The sequence below is a fragment of the Pelophylax lessonae genome (genome assembly GCF_965119305.1).
Source record: "Pelophylax lessonae genome assembly, chromosome: 1".
In the NCBI taxonomy this organism is placed as follows: domain Eukaryota; kingdom Metazoa; phylum Chordata; class Amphibia; order Anura; family Ranidae; genus Pelophylax; species Pelophylax lessonae.
Window position 1 is genome coordinate 28,605,142 of NC_138768.1, and position 22,994 is coordinate 28,628,135.

Genomic DNA, 22,994 nt, shown 5'->3' on the forward strand with positions numbered 1-22,994 from the left:
TGCTGGAGGTTGATATGTTCTTTTTAAAGGTATGATTGGAGGGGTTAAAGTAACATTGGTTTCTTTTTGCTCCTAACTTGCAACAGGACCTCTTTCTTAGAAATAGCTTGGAAAAATTATTAGAATTTTCAGAGGGCCAACTGATTTTGGGTGGTGACCTCAATGTCCCCTTTGATACCAAATGTGGATACCTCATCAGGCTCCTCATTGGTTTTACCTGGTCCCCATAAGTGAATCTCTCAATCACTATATGCGGCACGGTTAGTGGCGACTTTTTCACCTGGGCAAAAGTGACTGCACTTTTCTTTCCTCCTCACATAAGTTGTACTGTTGTATTGATTTTTTATTCCTCATGGTTAATTACAAACTGTTGTTGAAACCACGATTGGATCGATCACTTGGTTAGACCATGCGCCATTTTTAAAAAAATATATTACAGGTACTCGGAGTTTAGAGTTGGCGATGTGGAAACTCAATGAAAGCCTCCTGCAGAACCCCAGGCAGATATCCTCAGTGTGGTGAGGTGGTTTTTCCAGAACAATGATACTCTTGATTGCGCCCTCAGGTGGTCTGGGTGGCACACAAAGCGTTGATCCGAGGGGTTTTCATTAAACATGGAGCCCGGATTAGGCGTGAGAGGGAGGCAAACGTTTCGTCTCTTTTAGAGGATATACACCATTTGGAAGCACTACATAAACATTCCCCCTCACTGCATGTGGAACGAAACCTTTTGAGTTCTTGTAGACAGGTCTCTGACTTGCTCCTTTATAATATTGAAAGCTTCTTTTGCCTAGTTTGGGACCTTACCATGTCAAGATGTTTATTGGCCTGGGTGACTCAACTTCTTTTCTTACAGAACTTTGAAATTTCTTATTTCGGCTATACCTAAAGGAGGTAAGGATCTTACACAATATGGGAGTTATAGACCAATCTCCTTATTAAATGTAGACTTGAAACATTTTACTAAGATTCTTGCTACCCGATTGCAACAACTTTTTTTTTTTTTTTACTATAAATTTTTATTAAAAGAAAAATTTTGATAACAATGTTGGACATACATTATAAACATTGCAAAAAAAGCATCAACGTTACAATAGTATAAAGGGTCTAAAGAGTAATGCAGCAAAATTTGCCCTCTTTGATCCAATTGGATCAAGGGGGGTTTGTCCCAACACGGGAAGCATGGGACAATACCATTAAAGTTCTGAATTTTATCCAAACTCATCTAAGACTCCGTGTGTGTTCTTGGGAATGCTTTTGACTGGGTCAACTTTCAATAGATGTTCACTGTTTTACGACATGTAGGCCTGGGAGACACTACGCTTCGATGGATTTCAAGCATCTATGCTACGCTGATGGCGCAGGTTAAGGTAAATGGTGTCCTGTCCCCCTTTTTTTTATGGTTACCAACGGTACTAGGCAGGGGTGTCTGTTCTTACCCCTTCTCTTTGCTCTCTCCCTGGAACCCTTTCTCTGTAAGGTCCATTTAAGTTCTGACAAAAAGGGATTGCTAGTTGAAGGAATTCAGCAAAGGGTTTTGGCTTATGCTGACGATATGCTTTTCTCCCTGACTAATCTGAGGGTATCCCTCTCCAAATTATTTTGAGAATTTGAGACCTAAAGTTCTATATCTTACCTTGGGATTAACTTTACTAAGTCAGAAGCCATGGGGGTGGTGATTTCCACCTCTTAGCTATGAACTTTGAAACTTAGGGGGGAATTTATCAAAACTGGATCAGCCAAAATCTGGAGCAGCTGTGAATGGCAACCAATCAGCATCTATTTACAGCTTGTTTAGTTAAGCTTTGAAGATGAAAGATAGAAGCTGATTGGTTGCCATAAACAACTGCACCAGATTCTGGCTGCTCCAGTTTTGATGAATTCTCCTCTTAGTTTCAAATTTAAATGAACTGATCTAGCCTTGAAGTATCTAGGTACCTTTATCTTGGTGGATCTTTCACGTACCTTCGACCTAAACTTACTGCCACTTTTAAATAGAGGGATTTCCCTTGATTATGGTTTCACCTAAGGATCCCTGAATTAGGGCCCTGCTCTCTAAGCTTCTAGCCAAGACGGGGTAAACCGTTGATTTTTATTTTTTTTCTTTGATAAATATTTATGATTTTGTTGGTCAGAGGTGAACTAATTAGCCCCCATTCACACTAGGGCGACTCGCGAGGCGACTTGTGTCACCCCAGGTCGCCCCAGGTCACTTGACATAACCAAACCAATGTAATTGAATCAGTGCCGTCTTAATTGCCGCTATTAAGGTCGCTCCGACTTCAGAAAAGGGCCCGGTACTACTTTCAGGCGACCAGTGATCCGACCTGTCCCATATTACTTCAATGGGAGTCGCCTCCTTATCTTAATTGAAGCGACCTGTAATCCGACTTGTCATCCGACTTTGCAAAAAAATGGTAGTGAAAAAGAAAAGAGCATCATTTTCATTAAAAAATGAATATGTCTTCTGTCAACCTGGTCGTTTTTCTTGCAGGCATTTAGCGGGCATTTTTTTAGGCAGGCATGTAATTTTTTGGATTTCGTTTCTGGGGGGTCTAAAAAGTGTCCCTGTCAAGTTTCAGCTCTGTAGCATTTCCAGAACCCCTAAAAAAAAAATCATTTTTCTTTTAATTTTTTGTAGTGTCTTACCAGCTGTCTTTTTTTCTTGCAGGCATTTAGCGGGCATTTTTTTAGGCAGGCATGTCATTTTTTGGATTTCGTTTCTGGGGGGTCTAAAAAGTGTCCCTGTCAAGTTTCATCTCTATAGCATGTCCAGAACCCCTAAAAAAAAAATCATTTTTCTTTTAATTTTTAGTAGTGACTTACCAGCTGTCTTTTTTTCTTTCTGGAATTTAGCGGACATTTTTTTAGGCAGGCATGTCATTTTTTGGATTTAGTGTCTGGGGGGTCTAAAAAGTGTCCCTGTCAAGTTTCAGCTCTGTAGCATGTCCAGAACCCCTAAAACAAATCATTTTTCTTTTAATTTTTTGTAGTGTCTTACCAGCTGTCTTTTATTCTTGCAGGCATTTAGCGGGCATTTTTTTAGGCAGGCATGTCATTTTCTGGATTTAGTGTCTGGGGGTTCTAAAAAGTGTCCCTGTCAAGTTTCAGCTCTGTAGCATGTCCAGAACTCCTAAAAAACATCATTTTTACTATATTTTCTGTAATACGGCTTCTCTGCGGCTGGCTTTTTTTCTTGCAGGCATTTAGCGGGCATTTTTTTAGGCAGGCATGTCATTTTTTGGATTTCATTTCTGGGGGGTCTAAAAAGTGTCCCTGTCAAGTTTCAGCTCTGTAGAATGTCCAGAACCCCTAAAAAAAATCATTTTTCTTTTAATTTTTTGTAGTGTCTTACCAGCTGTCTTTTTTTCTTGCAGGCATTTAGCGGGCATTTTTTTAGGCAGGCATGTCATTTTCTGGATTTAGTGTCTGGGGGGTCTAAAAAGTGTCCCTGTCAAGTTTCAGCTCTGTAGCATGTCCAGAACCCCTAAAAAAAATAATTTTTCTGATAATTTTTAGTAGTGTCTTACCAGCTGTCTTTTTTCTTTCTGGCATTTAGCGGGCATTTTTTTAGGCAGGCATGTCATTTTCTGGATTTAGTGTCTGGGGGGTCTAAAAAGTGTCCCTGTCAAGTTTCAGCTCTGTAGCATGTCCAGAACTCCTAAAAAACATCATTTTTACTATATTTTCTGTAATACGGCTTCTCTGCGGCTGGCTTTTTTTCTTGCAGGCATTTAGCGGGCATTTTTTTTAGGCAGGCATGTCATTTTTGGGATTTAGTGTCTGGGTGTCTAAAAAGTGTACCTGTCAAGTTTCAGCTCTGTAGCATGTCCAGAACCCCTAAAAAACAGCATTTTTACTATATTTTCTGTAATACGGCTTCTCTGCGGCTGGCTTTTTTTCTTGCAGACATTTTGCGGGCATTTTTTGGGCATCTTTGGAGGCATGTGCTTCTTAAAAATTATAGGAAAAAAGCTCTTTTTTTTTTACGTTTTTAAAAAAAAAAAAAAACAGGAAAAGGAAATTAGGTCACAAGACATCATATTGTGATTGGCCAAATAAAAAGTCGCCTCGCGATTAGGTCGCGTCAAAGTCGCGCTAAGTCGCGCTGGAAGCGACGCTACTTTAGTGGTAGCGGCAATGTGAACCAGCACTTAGAGTTTTTATTTATGTATTGACTAGTCTGTTGATAATTAGGTTGCTCCAAACTTGTGACCATTTCACCACACCACGTAAGTTCCTCTCCCCTTCAGAAACAAACTCACCAAATTGGCGTATGAATCTAGCCTTGTAAAGGTTGGATGATAACTCGATATGTCACTCCTCCATCCATAAACAAAGGAATGAAGCACATAACATAATCCTGTTTGAGTATTTATTTCCACAGGTCCCCCTTTAAAATACACTCACATGATATAAAACATCAATTGCATTAAAACAATCTCAGGGATGATTAGCACGTACTATGGAGGAGTACTGTTTTCAACCTTGGCTATTCTCCTCATTAGGATCACAAAACCCTTCCTCCTCTTCATTATAAAAGGGGGTGCAGAAAAACTGCATTTGCCTTTAACATTTAACTTTTAAGGCATATCTACAGATCTTTTGCTGATATCCCAAAGTTCTTCTCCCCTATTCCTTCAAATTCCTACTGTCAACTTTGCTTCAAAACAATTGAAAAAAGAAAAAGATGGGGCTTTACAGGCCAATGGGAGGAGAAGGATCACAACAATACCAAGATGTATATAAAAATATTGTTTATTATACAACTTTAACCACTTTACAACCGGAGGATTTTGCTGTCTTCCGTCCAGGCCACTTTTTGCGATTCGGCGCTGTGCGACTTCAACTGACAATTGCGCGGTCGTGCGACGCCGTACCCAAACGAAATTTACGTCCTTTTTTTCCCACAAACAGAGCTTTCTTTTGGTGGTATTTGATCACCTGTGCGATTTTTACTTTTTGCGCTATAAACAAAAAAAGAGCGTTTATTTTGAAAAAATAACAATATTTTTCACATTTTTTTATATGAAATTCCCCCCAAAAAAGATGTAAAAACCAATTTTTTTAAAAGTTTTTGGCCAATTTGTTTTATGCTACATATGTTTGGTAAAAAAAATCGCAATAAGCGTATTTTGATTGGTTTGCGCAAAAGTTATTGCGTTTACTAACAAAGGGAAAGATTTCTGTCATTTTTGGTGTTTTTTTTTTAACGCGTAATGGCGGCGATCTGCGATTTTTTTTGCGGGACTGCGACATTGCGGCGGACAGACCGGACCCCTGACTGACATTTTTGACACTTTTGGGGGTACCAGTGACATTACTGCAGTAATCAGTGCTATATATATGCACTGTTACTGTAAAAATGACACTGGCAGGGAAGGGGTTAATTTTATTGGAGAGGGAGGGGTTAATGTATGCCTGGTGCTTACTGACGTGTAGGGGGGGAGGTGACTATGTGATTCATGGACAGATCGGATGTCCAGCTATGCTGAACAGTCCGATCTGTCACTCCCTGTCACTATGGAGATCCGCCCGCTGTGTTTACACACAGCGGGCGGATCTCCAGACTCGATCCCCGACGATCGGGTAAGAGCAGCGGCGATCGCCGCTGCTCCTCCCCTGGCCCGACTCCCGCTGTGAATGAAAACAGCGGGAGCGAGCCTCCGGCGGCGCGCAAGCGCCGCCCAGAAGGGGAGGAGTCCAGTCACGTTAATACTACGTGACTGGACGGGAACGAGCCACTCTGCCGCAGTAGTATTACTGTGAGCGGTAGTAGAGTGGTTAAAAGGTACATGAGCAAAAGATGCACATGTTAAGAAAATGAAAATACATATAAAAACAAAGCAATAATAAGGTCACAATGTAGAAATACTTCCCAATAGGGAAAGCTAATAGTCTGTATAGCTAGATGGTATATGGGTCAATGAAGGTCCCCAGCAAGCCAACGCGTTTCGCTCAAGGCTTCCTCAGGGCCAGAGAGACCATAACAGATAGATATTTCCTATGTGACTCAGGGGGTAGCAGGTGATAGCAGGATGCAGCAAAAGATCAAATAGTAACAATTATGGAATTCATTGCCAACTTGACACCTGTGGCTCAAGGCTTAACTCTCACAGCATATGTGGATATGTGTCAATCCCATTACTCCAAACCGGATTAACTACTCAATATATTAAAGTGGATAGCATATAGTTACCCCAGAGGGGGAAGATAGCTGTAGCCGATTAACTAGAGGGTCCTAAAGGCCGGATCTCTAGAGGCAGCATATAGTCTATATCAAATATGTAAGACTTCTAATCAGTCGCCGATCATGAAGGGAGAGGAGAGTAGTCCTTATTCCAGCTAGAGGTGCCAGATATATAAGGCCTATACGCAATATATAACTCGCCCCCAGGCAGGTGATACTTCAAGACATCACATCATCATCCTATATTAGGGAAGGGGGTTCAAAATAGATACTAGGCCACCAATAAGCCTCACATGTATCCTCCATCAGTGTACCTGCCATCTTCAATTTCCTTATAATAAATGAAACACCAAGGCCTGTAATTATACTTTTGTGATTCTTTTCATTTTCGTGTATCTTTACAACTCTTCATCTAAGATCTTCTGAAATGTCTTTTAATTAGAAATGGGTGAACGGTTCGGACCGAGCATTAGTTTGGGCTGAACATTTGTCTGTTCTGCAAACAGCCAAACACCCGAGCGCTGCACAGTGCATTCTGTGCCCTGATTGGGCAAAGCTTTGCCCAATCAGGGTGCAGTGTAAGCTGGTTGTTTAAGAACATGGGCGGGGAAGCTGGCCGCCACATCCTTGACAACTGATGGGTCATCAGCTGTCAATGGGTTTCCCGCTGACAGCTGAAAAAAAGAAAAAAAGAATGCCGGTAAAAAAAAATAAGAAAAAAACGGCATTAGGGTCCCTCCCCTCAGTCCATATAGGCCCTTCAGGTCTGGTATGGATTTTAAAGGAGAACCCCACGCCAAAATAAAAAAAATGGCGTGGGGTCCCCCCCAAAATCCATACCAGACCCTTATACGAGCATGCAGTCCAGCAGGTCAGGAAAAGGGGGGACAAGGGAGCGCCCCCCCTTCCTGAACCATACCAGGCCATATGCTTTCAACATAAGGGGGTGGGTGCTTGCTTTGAGGCAGGGGGGCTCTGCATCCCCCACCCCAAAGCTCCTTGTCCCCATGTTGATAGGGAAAAGGGCCTCTTCACGACAACCCTGGGCTGTGGTTGTCGGGGTCTCTGTGGGAGGTGGGCTTGTCGGAATCTAGAAGCTCCCTTCAACAAAGGGGTCCCCAGATCCTGCCCCCTATGTGAATGAATATTTGGTACCCATTCACCAAAAAAGTGTCAAAAAGTAAGAAACACAGGAAACTGTTTTTGACAAATCTTTTATTAAAAAAGAAAAAAGTGTCCCTCAATGTAAATCCATTGTCACTCATGATGCCCACCAGACCTGAAAAATATAAAAATAAAGAAAATGCTTTCGCCTCCTGAGAGGTGGAAGCATTTTCTTTTTTTTTCCTATTTTTCGGGTCTGGCGGGGGTCATGATTAACGATGGATTTACATCGAAAGACACTTTTTTATTTTTATTTATTAATAAAGGACTTGTCAAAAACTGTTTTGACACTTTTTTGGTGAATGGGTAGGGGTACGATGTACCCGATACCCATTCACATATGGTGGGGCCGGATCTGGGCCCCCCCTTGTTAAAGTGAGTTTCCAGATTCTGATAAGCCCCCCTCCCACAGACCTTGACAACCATAGCCCAGGGTTGTTGGAAGAAGCCCTTGTCCCCATCAACATGGGACAAAGCACCCCCTCCCCCCCCCCATGTTGAGGGCATGTGATCTGGTATTGTTCAGGGGGGGGGCTCACCATTTTTTTTTGGCATGGTGTTTCCCTTAAAATCCATACCAGACCTGAAGGGTCTTGTATGGACTGGGTTGGGGGGGGGGGACCCAATGCTGTTTTTTTCTTGATTTTCTAAAAGCCGGTGATGACAATAGTAACCAGGATTCATTTAAAATGGGATTTTTTTTGCTGTAGCATGTTCTGTATATGCTTTCTTTATTTTCTAATAGCCAGGTGCCGGCAATTGTATCTCTGCTGATTTATGAACGGAGGAATTACTACTCGAAACTCGGTATATTTTTCTTTTAACAGCCAGATAAATTTAACAAGCCTAAGGAGAACCTAGTCATAGATTATATTGCAGACATTCCAGTTCCAAGAACTTTCTCGTTTTCCTTGTACGGGAGGTGGGGGTTCTTTTTTTGGGCGTTTTCGTGTCACTGCCTGTATGATGAGGAAGGGGTTAGGTTGTGCCCAGAGATTGGCTTAAAGCTCGAAGCTAGTAGTTTTTTGATTTGTTTTTTTCATTAGTAACTCACCTTGTCATCTTTCCATGATATTAGCTTTGCTTCTAGTAAAAGTTGCTGACCCTGTGAAAGGGACCCGTCAAAGTGGCCCACAGGACTCCAATGGATATTTTTACCTTGTATTATCCAATTTATAATTTTCAGTGGGCTGGGCAGTTCTCCTTTATCATTAAAAAACATTACCTTGCCATTTGGATCCTTGTACTGGACTTCTTTTACACGCAGCTTAAAAAAATGACAGAAATGATTATAGATAACACGTATAGATAACTTTTAATACTTTTTTATGGCTTTTAGATTGATTATCTAGTCATAGCTCTTTTCCAGAATGCCATCAGTACAAGATGACCTGTTTTTTTGAGCATTTATAAGCAGATAAATGTATATGTGTCCAGAGCAGTACAGATCATGGTTTTCTACATTTAGGTGTAATCAGATATTCTCCGATTAACAGTCTGTATACTAATTTCAGGGCAGAATCTTCAAAGAATCGGAATCATCTGATCATCACTGAATCAGAACTAACACGCCCCCTTTTTTCATAGAATGCAAAAAAATGGACTAGATGAAACCCAAAATGGCCCTTACTTGAAGGACCAAGCAGTATAAAAAGACAAAGGCTTTATTTACCACATTTTAACCACTTGCCGACTGCCCACAGTATATTTACTGCGGCAGTCAGCCCCTCCTGGGCAAAGTGACGTAGTACTACGTCGCTCGCCCAGGAGCCTGCAGGGGGCAAACGCGCGCCACCGGAGGCGCGCTCCCGCCCCCGCTCGTTCCCCTGCATCCCCGCGCATGTAACTGGCGGACCCGATGTCCCCCGGTCACTCGTGATCTCCAGCTGGAGAGGGAGAAAGGCAGGTGGCTAATATAAACACACCCGTCTGTCATTCTCCCTGATGTAACAGCAGAGATCATACGATCCTGCTATGTAGGATTGTATGTCTCTGTGGTTACATCAAAAGCCACGCCCCTTTACAGTTAGAAACATGCCTCTAGGGATACATTTAACCTCTTGATCACTAATAAAATTAACCCTTTCCCTGCCAGTGTCATTTTTACAGTAACAGTGCATATGTATAGCACTGATTACTGTAGTAATGTCACTGGTCCCCCCAAAAGTGTCAAAAATGTCAGTCAGGGGTCCGATCGGTCTGCCGCAATATCGCAGTCCTGCAAAAAAAATTGCAGATCGCCGCCATTACTCGTTTAAAAAAAAAACAATAAAACAATTAGTGAATGCAATAACTTTTGCGCAAACCAATCAAAATACTCTTATTGTGATTTTTTGGGGGGGAATTTCATATAAAAAAATGTGAAAAATATTGTTATCGTTTCAAAATTTTCGTTCTTTTACTTGTTTATAGCGCAAAAAATAAAAATCGCACAGGTGATCAAATACCACCAAAATAAAGCTCTGTTTGTGGGAAAAAAAGGATGTCAATTTAATTTGAGTACAGACCGCGTAATTGTCCGTTAAAATCACGCAGTGCCGAATCGCAAAATAGGCTCTGGTCTTTGAGCAGCCAAACCCTCCGGCAGGTAACCTTCCCCACTTCCAGGAGACAGCGCCGCAGTGCCATCCACCTGAAATTCCGCCCTCCTTCTCCTTCCCCTACTGCCAAGCCCATGAGAATGCACAGTGTGCTTCGTGCATGCACAGTAGAAAAATGGCTGTGAAGCCGAATGGCTTCTCCCTTAGAAATAATGGCGGCAGCAGCACCAGGCAGCCAATCCGAAAATCGGCTGGGGTGCTGACATTATGGGCTCCCTGGACAGGTGTCTATATATTAAAAGTCAGCAGCTACAGTATTGCTGACTTTTTTTTCTCCAGGTTTAACTCCTCTTTAATAGTGTTGAGCGAACACGGACTGTATTATTCGGGTTCGTACCGGATGATTGGATTTTTGCTACCCGGACACGGACCCGAAAACTTTACTGTATGTTCGGGTTTAAAATACGTGTTTGGTAATTTTATTTCCTGTTTTGTATGTAATGGCGCGCTTTTAATGGCGGGCTTTCAACAGCCAATCAACAAGCATTTAACTGGTGTGCCTTAGAAGCCATCCCAGCCATGCCTACTAATGTATTAGTAGCTGTGATTGGCCATCTGAAGCATGTGACCCATGTCTTTATAAGTTCGAGAGACACAGCGCGGTGCGTCAGTCTGCTGTAGTGTAGGAAGAGAGCACACATCATACGTGCTGGCTGCTGCTGATTAGGGACAGACAGGGAAAAATTGTGCCCGAAAAGAATGCAGGGACAGGTCGGAGTGTAGGCAGGGAAAGATATTTGAGCATTTTAGGGACAGGCTGGAGAGATTAGGCAGGGACAGAACAATCGTCCGTTAGTGATCTACATCGATTTTGCTGTGTGGGGGGTGGTGCAGTGAATGATCTTTTTGCCCTCACTTGAGCCCACTGAGGAGGAGGAGGAGGGAGATATATATTTATCAGTCTGTTGTGTGCAGCGTTCAGCTATATTTTACTACAGATTGCTGTTCTAATCTGCTATTTAAAAGTTACAAACTTAAAGGGGAATTTTTTTAAGAGCACTTGTCATGCTCTTAACTACATTTTGCTGCCATTTGCAGCACTCTAGCCCTTTCCATTGGTTTTTTAGAGCCATTTTAGTGCCTGAAAGTTCGGGTCCCCATTGACTTCAATGGGGTTCGGTGTCCGGGTAAAGTTCGGAAAAAGTCCGGGACACAGACCCGGACTTTTTTTTCAAGTTCGGCCGAACCCGCCGAACACGGACATCCAGGTGTCCGCTCAACTCTACTCTTTAACAAAAAAAAAAAAAAAAATAGCATACAAATCATGCACCTCCACCTCTATAAAATTAAAATGACAAGCAATGGCAGAAGCTGCTCACACCACCCTCAACACCATTCAACGCCCCACAGGATTATTATGAGATATAGCAATATAACAATTCAGTAACAGTAGCTGTATTGAATTTTGAAAGAGGTGACAGAGTCAAGAGAAAATAATCCCATGAAGCATAAGCAATACAATGCTGGCCACATAGATCACATGTCACAGCCTCAAGCCCCGCTATCTTGATCCTCAAGATAGTGGGGCTTCAGGCTATGACATGTTGTCTATGTTTACACTACCTGAGTGCCTGTATGTCATTACCTTGGCCAGCGCCGGAGTCATTTTTTAAAATTTTCCATCCTTGTTTTTTTTTTTTGTTATTTTTTACAAAGTGAAATTTCCCCACATTAACAAAACTTAAGGCAAAATTCCTTACAAAGTCTAGGACATTTAGTACATCAACCCTCAATGTATCTAGTGCAACAATTGCACTTCAATTTGGATTTTGAAGACTGAAATGTGAACTGGCTGGGATGTTTCAAAGCATGGAAAAAACTATTAAGAAAGAAATGTCTGCCTTGAGCTCTGATCTCTCTCATCTACTGGTCTGTGTATAGCAGTGGTTCTCAACTCCAGTCCTCAGGACCCACTAACAGGCCAGATTTTAAGTATTACCTTGGAAAGTTACAGACTAGAATACTGCAATCACTGAGCAGCAAATGAGATCACCTGTGATGTAATTTAGTTTTCTTGCAAACCTGACCTGTTGGTGGGTCCTGAGGACCAGGGTTGAGGACCACTGGTGTAGAGGATTCTGAAAAAAGGCAGCATACACATGAGGAACAAGGAAGGAAACAAAGGCCAGACAAATTCAGCAGGAGGGGATGAGGAGAACACACAAGCCAGCAGATTCTAATAGGGTTTTGGGATTCCCTCAATGCAAAGGGGTGTCAGGTCAATGTGAGTAAAAACAACAATTTATTAAGTATCCTCTTACGTAAAAGACTCTTGCATGCTGTATTCGGAGACAGTGTGGTATGCTGTACAATGAGGCAGTAGGTAGGATTGTGTGGTATGCTGTACAATGAGGCAGAAGGCAGGATGGACTGGAGGACAGCTGTGAGCACAAGCACGGACCCGCTGAGACAAGAGGCCGGCGGCACCAGCAGGCTCCAAAGTGCTAATGTTGAAGTGCCAAAGGATCAGAAAACACCAGATGGAGGCAGTGACCCCTCACATCAGTCCGGACCCACTGCTATAACCAAAAGATGAGACTGAACTGGAGAGGGGGAGGGCCGCAACGCATTTCCGAGGCCCTGACTTCTCTGTAATGGGGGTCATTTTCATCTGGTTAGCTTTTGTCCTCACTGTGGTGACTCACTGGGATTTAGATGTTTGCCCCTTTTGGGATTAACCATATGGATTGATCACCAGTCACCTGGCTTTTATGGGTTTGGGATATTTTCTACACGTTTGTGTCCTTTCACTCAAAAAAAAAACGATCATTTATCTTTGCCACGGACTTTGTTTGCACTATATTTGTGATATTTGTTAAGTGCTGCACCTTTTTGTTAATTGTCTTTAATTGTTTTTTTTTTTCTGGTTTCTGGATTTTATTTAATAGATTTGCCTTTTCTTTTCCCCGGGCATCCCCCAGAAGTTGTTTTTCCATTTGGACTGCTCTAAAATGGACTCTACCCATTAAAGGATAATTTTTACGTTTTTTTTCTTTTTTCCTTAGTACATGTTCCCCAGGTCAGTGACCAACCCACATGCCCTTTCTTGACTTGTAGCTTAGAAAATGGCAGTGAGGCTTTTGTGTGTTTGACAGAAGTGTCTGAGCACACAGCATTAACCTCCCTGGCGGTATGATTCTTTCCGATTTTAGGTGCTGAAAGCGGTACAATTATTTTGCATGTAATTCTTAAGAATGAGCAGCCCAAACCAACTATTTACATATTATTTTTTTTTTTTTTACTGTGCGTTCTTCTTTATAACATCTAAGGTGTGATAAAGTTTGAAACACAAAATCATAAATTATAATATAATAAATGACTATAGATAAGTTAAAGTATGTATATATATATATATACATAAAAAGTACAGTAAAACTGCAGGAAAGGGCACTGGGGGGGCAATATGATGTGAATTTATTTTGTTTTGCAATGTATCAGTGTGTTTGGTGTGTTTTACTTTTGAATTTGCTGCCGGTTCCACCCCCCTACGAGCGTCACATCGCAGGAGACGGAAGTCGGGGCACAGAGAGCATCGGGAGGAAGATCCACCGCCGCACACCGCCCGCATACATCGCTGGATCCCGGTAACAAGGTAAGTAACCCCTCTACCAGGATCCATCGAATGCTTCTGGCAGGACCCCGAGTGTGGCTCGAGTTACCACTTTTGGCACTGAAATGTAACCCCCGAGCCACAATCGGGAATACTGCTAGGAAGGTTAAAGTACCTATTGAATGAGTTTATAAAGTTATCAATGAACTTTTATTTAAAAACCAATTACTTCTTGTAAAAGTTCTGTTCCAATTTCCTATTACCGGTAGTCTTCGGACTATGGATTATAACATTTACTTTTATTTTGAGTGCTCTCACCTTGTACTTTACTGTATGTAAATCTATTTCATCTTTTTTTTTATTTATTTTGAAAGAGAAATACATATCATGTAAGGCTTGAGCCAAAATATAGACTGCAATAAAAACTCTATAAGGAGTTTTATCATCGGTAACATTTAAATTAAATGCAAGTTTCTCCAAATTGCAGCGCCTAAGAGTCAATCCAGTTGTGAGTGGAATAAGGAAATTTTTCTTTTGGTTTTTTGAAAAGCATGTATATTCAGATAGGAGAATATCCTCCATCAGGGGGTCATTTAGGTGGCTGGATGGATTAAAACTATAAAAATATTCCTGCAATTCCTTTATGTAGAAATGGGGGTACGTAAACACCAAGCTGCAGTTACTGAAAATAAAAAACATTCCACTCATTGACCAAGAATCTGGTAGAATAAATGTTTTGTTCATGTAATAAAGGACACTATTTAACAAAAATGAGTAAAAGGTCATGCTAACTGAGCCACAAATAATAAGAACTTCCGTAGTTGAGGTTTGCAGCTCTGGAGGAATTTTATCACAATTATTTGAAGACACCAGAATCTTGAATTCAATACAAATTCCATGATTAGATAAATGTTTGCTGAGTTGTCGGATCTCCCTCTCTCCGTATTCATCATCAGATGTAAGGATCCCGACCCAGTTCCACTTCATCCTTTCCAGTAACTTTGCTATGGCCACATATTGCATCTCATCATCCGGAACTGTCCGGAAAAAGTTTGGATACATCTTTCTATCACTCAGTAAAGTGTCTCTGGCTCCATAACTAATCTAGGAAGAAAGAAAACCGTCTAATTAATGTGTAACTCCAGCTTAAAAATATTTTACACTTTGTTGTTTTAATTATTAGTATTAGGTATTAGTGTTGTTATGTGCTACCTGTCAAAAGTTTTAGAATACCCCCATTTTTTCCTGTTTCTATTGAAATTTACACAGTTTAATGTCTTAATGTATTCTGAAAATAAAACAACGAAACAATAAATAATTTAGCATAAAAACAAAATCATGGAATCATTTTTCTTTACCAAAATGTAATCTAAATGTTTGACTCAAAGTAGCCACATTTTGCAGATATAACAGCCGTACAGACTTGTGGCATTCTTTCTATAATGGAAATCAAATATTGTTTGGAAAGTTCTTCCCAACACTGTTTCAGAAGTTCCCACAAATCTGTTGCACTTGTAGGTTGCTTTGCCCTTCTGTCCAGATCATCCCAAACCAGCTTGATGGAGTTTAAGTCTGGAGACTGTGCTGGCAATTCCATTATTTGAAGCCTACTATCTTTCTCTTTTCTTCTAAGGTAGTTCTGACACAACCTGGAGGTGTGTTTTGGATTATTATCCTGCTGTAGGATGAACCCTTGGCTAACCAACAAGTATTCAAGAGGATATTGCATAGCACTGAAAAATGCTGTGGTAGTAGATTTGGTTCAGGGTGCCACTCACTGTGTGCAAGTCACTGACTCTGGATCCAACAAAAGAGCCCCAGGCCATCACTTCCTCCTCCATGTTTGACAGTTGGTGTCACACATCAAAAATCCATCCTTTCACCTACTTGGTGGCGTACAAAATTCCTGCGCGATGAACTGAAGATCTGAAGATTAATGTTTCATTCAGCAGTCCATAAGACCTTCCTCCAGCCTCCAGTAGTCCACTGGTGCTTCATGGCTCAGACAAGCCTTTTTTTCTTATTTTGACATCATATCAATGGCTTTCTTACAGCCACAACGACCTGTCAAACCTGCAGCTTGAAGTCTTCTCTTCATAGTTGGAACCGAGATTTGCTTGCTTTGATCATTGTTAAGCTGTAAGCCTGTGAGCCGCCTGTCATGCAAGCTGTTGACTTTCAGTGAACAGTGAATATGGCCAACCCGGGGCCTATATTAAGATAGTGGCCTGGAGCTGCAGCTCCAATAGCCCCTATGTTAATCTGGCCCTGAGGAGGACGAGGTAGCCAACACTGATTTTTTTCAGAAATTTTAAATGAGGGTACACCCCAAAAGAGTGAGAAAGAGCAAAAATAGAACAATGGCTGGGTAAGGTCGGTATCCATCGCTATTCTGCACAAGGTACGGAAAAGTCTCGTGGGATCCATGCCGGGTTCATTTTAATGAACGTGAGCGTGTCCACACCACATTGTCTCTGGACAGGCGGCTGCGCTTGTCTGTGATAATGCCCCCAGCCGTGCTAAATACCCGTTCAGATAATACACTGGCTGCAGGGCACGCCAGCACCTCCAAGGCGTAAAGGGCAAGCTCAGGCCATGTGCCCAATTTGGAGACCCAGAAGTTGAAGGGGGCAGACCCCTCATTCACTACATGTAGGCGTGTGCACACATACTGCTCCACCATGTTGGTAAAATGCTGCCTCCTGCTAAGACGTTCCATCTGAGCTGCTGGTGCTGCTGTTTGTTGTGGCGTGCTGACAAAGCTTTTCCACATTTCGGCCATGCTAACCCTGCCTTCTGAGGTGCTGGCGGTGCCCTGGTTGCGTTGGCGACCTCCTCCTCCTCCTCCTCCTCCTCTGCCTTGTGCTTCCACTGCGGCCCCGCTGTCAGATGGGAATGCCAGCAGCATGGCGTCTACCAGCGTGCGCTTGTACTCGCACATCTTGCGATCGCGCTCCAGTGAGTGAATTAAGGACGGTACGTTGTCCTTGTAACGGGGATCCAGCAGTGTGGCCACCCAGTAATCAGCACAAGTTAGAATGTGGGCAACTCGGCGGTCGTTGTGGAGACACTGCAGCATGTAATCGCTCATGTGTGCCAGGCTGCCCAGAGGCAACGAAAGGCTGTCCTCTTTGGGAGGTGTATCGTCTGTGTCCTCTGTATCCCCCCAGCCACGCACCAGTGATGGCCATGAGCTGGCCTGGGTGCCACCCTGCTATGAACATGGTTCCATCTCCTCCTCCAGCTCTTCCTCCTCATCATCCTCATCCTCCAGAACTGTGCCCCTGCTGGACAATTGTGTCCCTGGCGTTTGTGTGTGCAGGAACCCACCCTCGGAGCCCCTTGCGAATGACTGCCCTGAAAGCCTTGGAAATGTTACCTCTTCATCCTCCTCCTCCTCATCCTGTGCCACATCCTCTTCCATCATCGCCCGAATCGTTTTTTCAAGGAGGCATAGAAGTGGGATAGTTAAGCTGACAACGGCGTCATCGGCACTGGCCATGTTTGTGGAGTACTCAAAACAGCGCAACAAGGCACACAGGTCTCGCATGGAGGCCCAGTTATTGGTGGTGAAGTGGTGCTGTTCCGCAGAGCGACTCACGCGTGCGTGCTGCAGCTGAAACTCCACTATGGCCTGCTGCTGCTCGCACAGTCTTTCCAGCATGTGCAAGGTGGAGTTCCACCTTGTGGGCACGTCACATATGAGGCGGTGAGCGGGAAGGCCGAAGTTACGCTGCAGCGCTGACAGGCGAGCAGCAGCAGGGTGGGAACACCGAAAGTGCGCACAGACGGCCCGCACTTTCTGCAGCAGCTCTGACATATCGGGGTAGTTTTTAAGGAACCTCTGCACCACCAAATTCAGCACATGCGCCAGGCAAGGGATGTGCGTCAAACCGGCTAGGCCCAGAGCTGCTATGAGATTTCGCCCATTATCGCACACCACCAGGCCGGGCTTGAGGCTCGCTGGCAGCAACCACTCATTTGTCTGCTGTTCCATGCTCCTCCACAACTCCTGCACGGTGTGTGGTTTTTCCCCCAAACAGGCAAGTTTTAAAACTGCCTGCTGTCGTTTACCCCTGGCCGTGCTGAAGTTGGTGGTGAAGGTGTTACGCTGTCCGGATGAGGAGGCGGTAGAGGATGAGGAAGCGGATTAGGAGGAGTTAGGAACAGGAGGCAAACTGAAGCGCCCTGCAATCCTCGGTGGTGGAAGGACATGCGCCAAATTGCTATCCGCCTCAGGCCCATCCACCACTGCATTTACCCAGTGTGCCGTTAGGGAGATATAACGCCCCTGATCATGCTTACTGGTCCACGTATCGGTAGTTAGGTGGACCTTGGCACAGATGGCGTTGCGCAGTGCACACCTGATTTTTTCCCCCACTTGGTTGTGCAGGGAAGGGATGGCTTGCCTGGAAAAGTAGTGGCGGCTGGGCACGACGTACTGTGGGACAGCCACCGACATAAGGTTTTTAAAACTGTGCGTCTCCACCAGACGGAATGACAGCATTTCAAAGGCCAAGAATTTTGAAATGCTGGCATTCAGGGCCAGGGATCGCGGGTAGGTAGGGGGGTACTTCCTCTTCCTCTGAAGTGTTTGGGAGATGGAAAGCTGAACGCTTCCACGGGACATTGAGGAGATGGTTGGTGACCCAGGTGGTGGTGTTGCTGACAGATCCTCTGTTTGCGGGGTGGCAGGTGCCGGTATCACTACAGATGTGGATGGAGCGGCCGAGACTGCAGCAGAAGAGTGTAATGTTCCGGTACCTTTGGTACCCTAAATTACTCTTTTTACAAGTGTATGCGCCCCACCATTCTCTTTTGGAAAGGTGCGCATACACCTTTAAGACTGAAGCTGTCATCACTCAGCGCCGGACTAGATGGCTATTTAAATCACCGGTTCTCACTCACATGTGTTCGTTCAAACACCCTTACCTGGATGCTAACTTGGCTTGAAGCTTTCGTGCTTGCAAGCATACCTCGCTGACGGAACCTCGCTGCGCTGATCCCTGTATCCCGCTTCCGGATCATCCGCTCCTCCTGAACCAACCTTCGGCTGTATTGCTATTAGTGCTAAGTACCCCGCAGGGGAACCCTCTATAAACTTATACTAAGCTTACACTATCTAGCTCTGCATAGTAAAGACTATTTATCACATCTGCATATCTAGATTGCTAGCTCTTAAGACTACTGCTACTTATTCCTGCACTGGGTTGATCTCTCTTGTATGTCCACCTGCTACTCTGTCATCTGCTACCATACATGATTGCTAAACCTACCTGCATCCATCTGCTACTGTCTTACCTTCAAGTGTCTGTCACCTACCACCTCCACTCAACCTGTCTCTTAAATCTTCATCACTGTGTTACTACATACATAAAGCCACTCTAGGAACCAGCTTGTTGAGTGTGTGTATTTACTAGCTGAATTAAGACCTTCCACACATGATGAGTCATTGAGGTTGGGAATGGTATCTCAGCATCTCTCTTACATGACTACTGAAGTGGAATATTTCTGCAGCTGAAAATCCACACCATACATGAAACGCAGGAGCGTTACAAAGAGGAAGCAGGATGAGCCAGAGACGTTTCTTGGTTTTGAAGGTGTCTACTCCACTGCAGCTTGTGCTTTGCACTTAGATGCCTGATCATGCAGGTTGTGCTCAGGTTGAGAAGGTTTATGCCTCGATTCAGGCTCTGATTGCACAGGGTGCAAACCACTCGTGTCCTGTCATCAGCACATCTAAAGAACTTCCACGTTAGAGAACTCCTTTGAGCTGGCTTTGCTGCGCTCGTTCCCTTGCTGCTTTGGGCAGTAGCAGGCATAGTGTCTAGGGCACGGCCGCTCCGCTTCTGCGCCCTGCTCCCTCTTCTGCTGTGCTGGTGGCTCTGTGCGACCACCTACTCAGGTCACCTGCATGACCTTCATTCCATGTGGGGTCAAGGACCTCATCGTCCTCCACATCATCTTCCACCCAGTCTTCACCCCTGCCCTCCTTGTCGGTCTCCACAATTCTGAACGCCGCAGCAGTTGGCACCTGCGTTTCGTCATCATCGGAGAAGTGCTGCGATGGTCCTTGCATGTACTCATCTTGAGAAATAAGTGGTTGGCCATCGCTGCACTCAATCTGTTCCACTTCTGGGGCAGGGCTAGGTGGATGGCCCTGGGAAACCCTGCTGACAGAGTCATCAAAAAGAAGAAGAGACTGCTGAATGACTTGGGGCTCAGACTGCTTGCCTGATTTGCAAGGGGGTGAGGTGAAAGACAATTGGACATTGGCTGCAGGTGCCAACTCTGACCTTTCTGCAGTAGACTGGGTGGGAGACAATGTGAAGGAACTGGAGGCACTGTCAGCAACCCAATCTACTATCGCCTGTACTTCTTCAGGCCTCATCATGTCTAGAGGCGCATTATGCCCTACCAAATACTGCTGCAGGTTCTGTCGCCTACTCACACTTGAGGAAGGTGTTTCACTTGTGCGTGTAGCTGGCACAGATCGACCACGTCCTCTCCTTGCAACAGGAGCTCTACCAGCAGCACCACGACCCAGGCCACGGCCCCTATTTGACGGTCTCCTCATATTTCTGTAATTTATGATCTTGCCCTAGAAAGGTGTTTATTGAATAGCGGAACAAAACAACAACAGTATCGCACGGGTGTATCTCACAGTCAAATATGCAAACTATGCCGCAATTTAATGTTTTTTACCCCAAAAGGGTGTATATTGAATAGCGGAATAGGAAAAAGGATAAAAAACGGTGTATCTCACACGTACAAACACAGACTAGGCCCCGATTAAAATTTTTTGTACCCTAAAGAGAGGATGAGGAAGAGGAGTAGGAGGAATTGGGAACAGGAGGCAAACTGAAGCGCCCTGCAATCCTTGGCGGTGGAAGGAGATGCGCCAAATAAATTTAAAAGGTGTATCTCACACGTACCGATACAGACTATGCCGTAATTTAATTTTTTACACTCCATAAGGGTGTATATTGAATAGCGGAATAGGAAAAATTTTATAATACGGTGTATCTCACACGTACAAACACAAACTAGGCCCCGATTACAATTTTTTGTACCCTAAAGGCAGGATGAGGAAGAGGAGTAGGAGGAGTTGGGAACAGGAGGCAAACTGAAGCGCCCTGCAATCCACGGTGGTAGAAGGAGATGCGCCAAACATATTTAAAAAGGTGTATCTCACATGTACCGATACAGACTATCCCGCAATTAAATTTTTTACACTCAAACAGGGTGTATATTGAATAGCGGAATAGGACAAATTTTACAAAACGGTGTATCTCACACGTACAAACACAAACTAGGCCCCGATTACAATTTTTTGTACCCTAAAGGCAGGATGAGGAAGAGGAGTAGGAGGAGTTGGGAACAGGAGGCAAACTGAAGCGCCCTGCAATCCTCAGCTGTAGAAGGAGATGCGCCAAACAAATTTAAAAAGGTGTATCTCAAATGTACCGATACAGACTATCCCGCAATTACATTTTTTACACTCAAACAGGGTGTATATTGAATAGCGGAATAGGACAAATTTTACAAAACGGTGTATCTCACACGTACAAACACAAACTAGGCCCCGATTACTATTGTTTGTACACTAAAGGCAGGATGAGGAGTAGGAGGAGTTCGGAACAGGCAGGAGGCAGACTGAAGCACCCTCAAATCCTCGGCAGTATGACATGCACCCCAAAAATTGGAAAGGTGTATCTGACACGTACCAACACAGACTATCCCGCAATTTAATTGTTTATACCCAAAGGTTTTTATTGAATAGCGAAATAGAAAATATTATCAAAAAAAGTGTATGTATCTCACACGTACAGAACCAGACTAGGCCCCAATTACTATTTTTTGTACCCCCAAAGGCAGGATGAGGAGTAGGAGGAGTTTGGAACAGGCAGCACCCTCAAATCCTCAGAAGTATGAGATGCACCCCAAAAATTGGAAAGGTGTATCTGACACGTACCAACACAGACTATCCCGCAATTTAATTGTTTATACTCAAAGGTTTTTATTGAATAGCGGAATAGAAAATATTATCAAAAAAAGTGTATGTATCTCACACGTACAGAACCAGACTAGGCCCCAATTACTATATTTTTTGTACCCCCAAAGGCAGGATGAGGAGTAGGAGGAGTTCGGAACAGGCAGCACCCTCAAATCCTCAGAAGTATGAGATGCACCCAAAAAATTGGAAAGGTGTATCTGACACGTACCAACACAGACTATCCCGCAATTTAATTGTTTATACCCAAAGGTTTTTATTGAATAGCGGAATAGAAAATATTATCAAAAAAAGTGTATGTATCTCACACGTACAGAACCAGACTAGGCCCCAATTACTATTTTTTGTACCCCCAAAGGCAGGATGAGGAGTAGGAGGAGTTCGGAACAGGCAGCACCCTCAAATCCTCAGAAGTATGAGATGCACCCCAAAAATTGGAAAGGTGTATCTCACACGTACCAACACAGACTATCCCGCAATTAAATTTTTATACCTAAAGGTTTTTATTGAATAGCGGAATAGAAAATATGATATAAAATTGGTGTGATTTATCAATAGCACATGTGAACAGCAGTGTCTTATATCATTCAGCTCTGCTGCACGCTATGGAGGGAAAAAAAAAATTCCCCTTTTAAAATTTTTTAACTAGATTAGTACAGACTATGCCACAATTTAATTTTTTTAACCCAAGGGTGTATATTGAATAGTGGAATAGAAAAAAGTGTATAACTTTTGAAATCTCTCAATAATAGCACATGTGAACACAGCAGTGTATTATCACAGTCAGCACAGCACTGAGAGAAAAAAGGTTCACACAGTGACTGATAGAAAAATACTTTTCTTCCTCCTCCTCAGTGGGCAAAAAAGATTGTTTTCACTGCACCCCACACACAGCAAAATCGATGTGGACCAGCTCTGCTGCAGGCTATGGAGGGGTAAAACAAAATTCCCCTTTTAAAATTTTTTAACTAGATTAGTACAGACTATGCCACAATTACATTTTTTTAACCCAAGGGTGTATATTGAATAGTGGAATAGAAAAAAGTGTATAACTTTTGAAATCTCTCAATAATAGCACATGTGAACACAGCAGTGTATTATCACAGTCAGCACAGCACAGCACTGAAGGAAAAACGCTGCACACAGTGACTGATAGAAAAATACTTTTCTCCCTCCTCCTCAGTGGGCAAAAAAGATTGTGTTCACTGCACCCCACACACAGCAAAATCGATGTGGACCACTGACACCTGCCTATCTCCAGCCTCTCCCTAAAAGGATTGATAAGATCGGTCACTGCAAACCCCCCCCCCACACAGCAAAATCGATTGCAGAACACTGACCCTAAAAATCAGCAGCCTCGCCCTAAAATGCCCTACAACTCGCCCTGCCTAACACACTCCGACCTGTACCTCAATTCTATCCAGACACAAATTCTTTTTGCCTGTCTGTCCCTAATCAGCAGCCAGCACGTATGAT

At 43.5% G+C, this 22,994-nt stretch overlaps 2 protein-coding genes across 2 annotated transcripts in view; both read right to left on the reverse strand.

Annotated features, from left to right (window-relative positions):
• Positions 1-22,994, reverse strand: part of LOC309566726 (vomeronasal type-2 receptor 26-like) — a gene marked incomplete at both ends in the record, with an annotated part of 233,960 nt that overhangs the window by 203,320 nt on the left and 7,646 nt on the right. The window lies entirely within an intron of this gene.
• Positions 13,730-14,566, reverse strand: LOC309569230 (extracellular calcium-sensing receptor-like; the record flags this gene model as incomplete). The annotated part of the gene is made up of 1 exon (XM_082274983.1): positions 13,730-14,566. One exon carries the CDS (start codon positions 14,564-14,566, stop codon positions 13,730-13,732), a length of 837 nt encoding a protein of 278 aa, XP_082131109.1.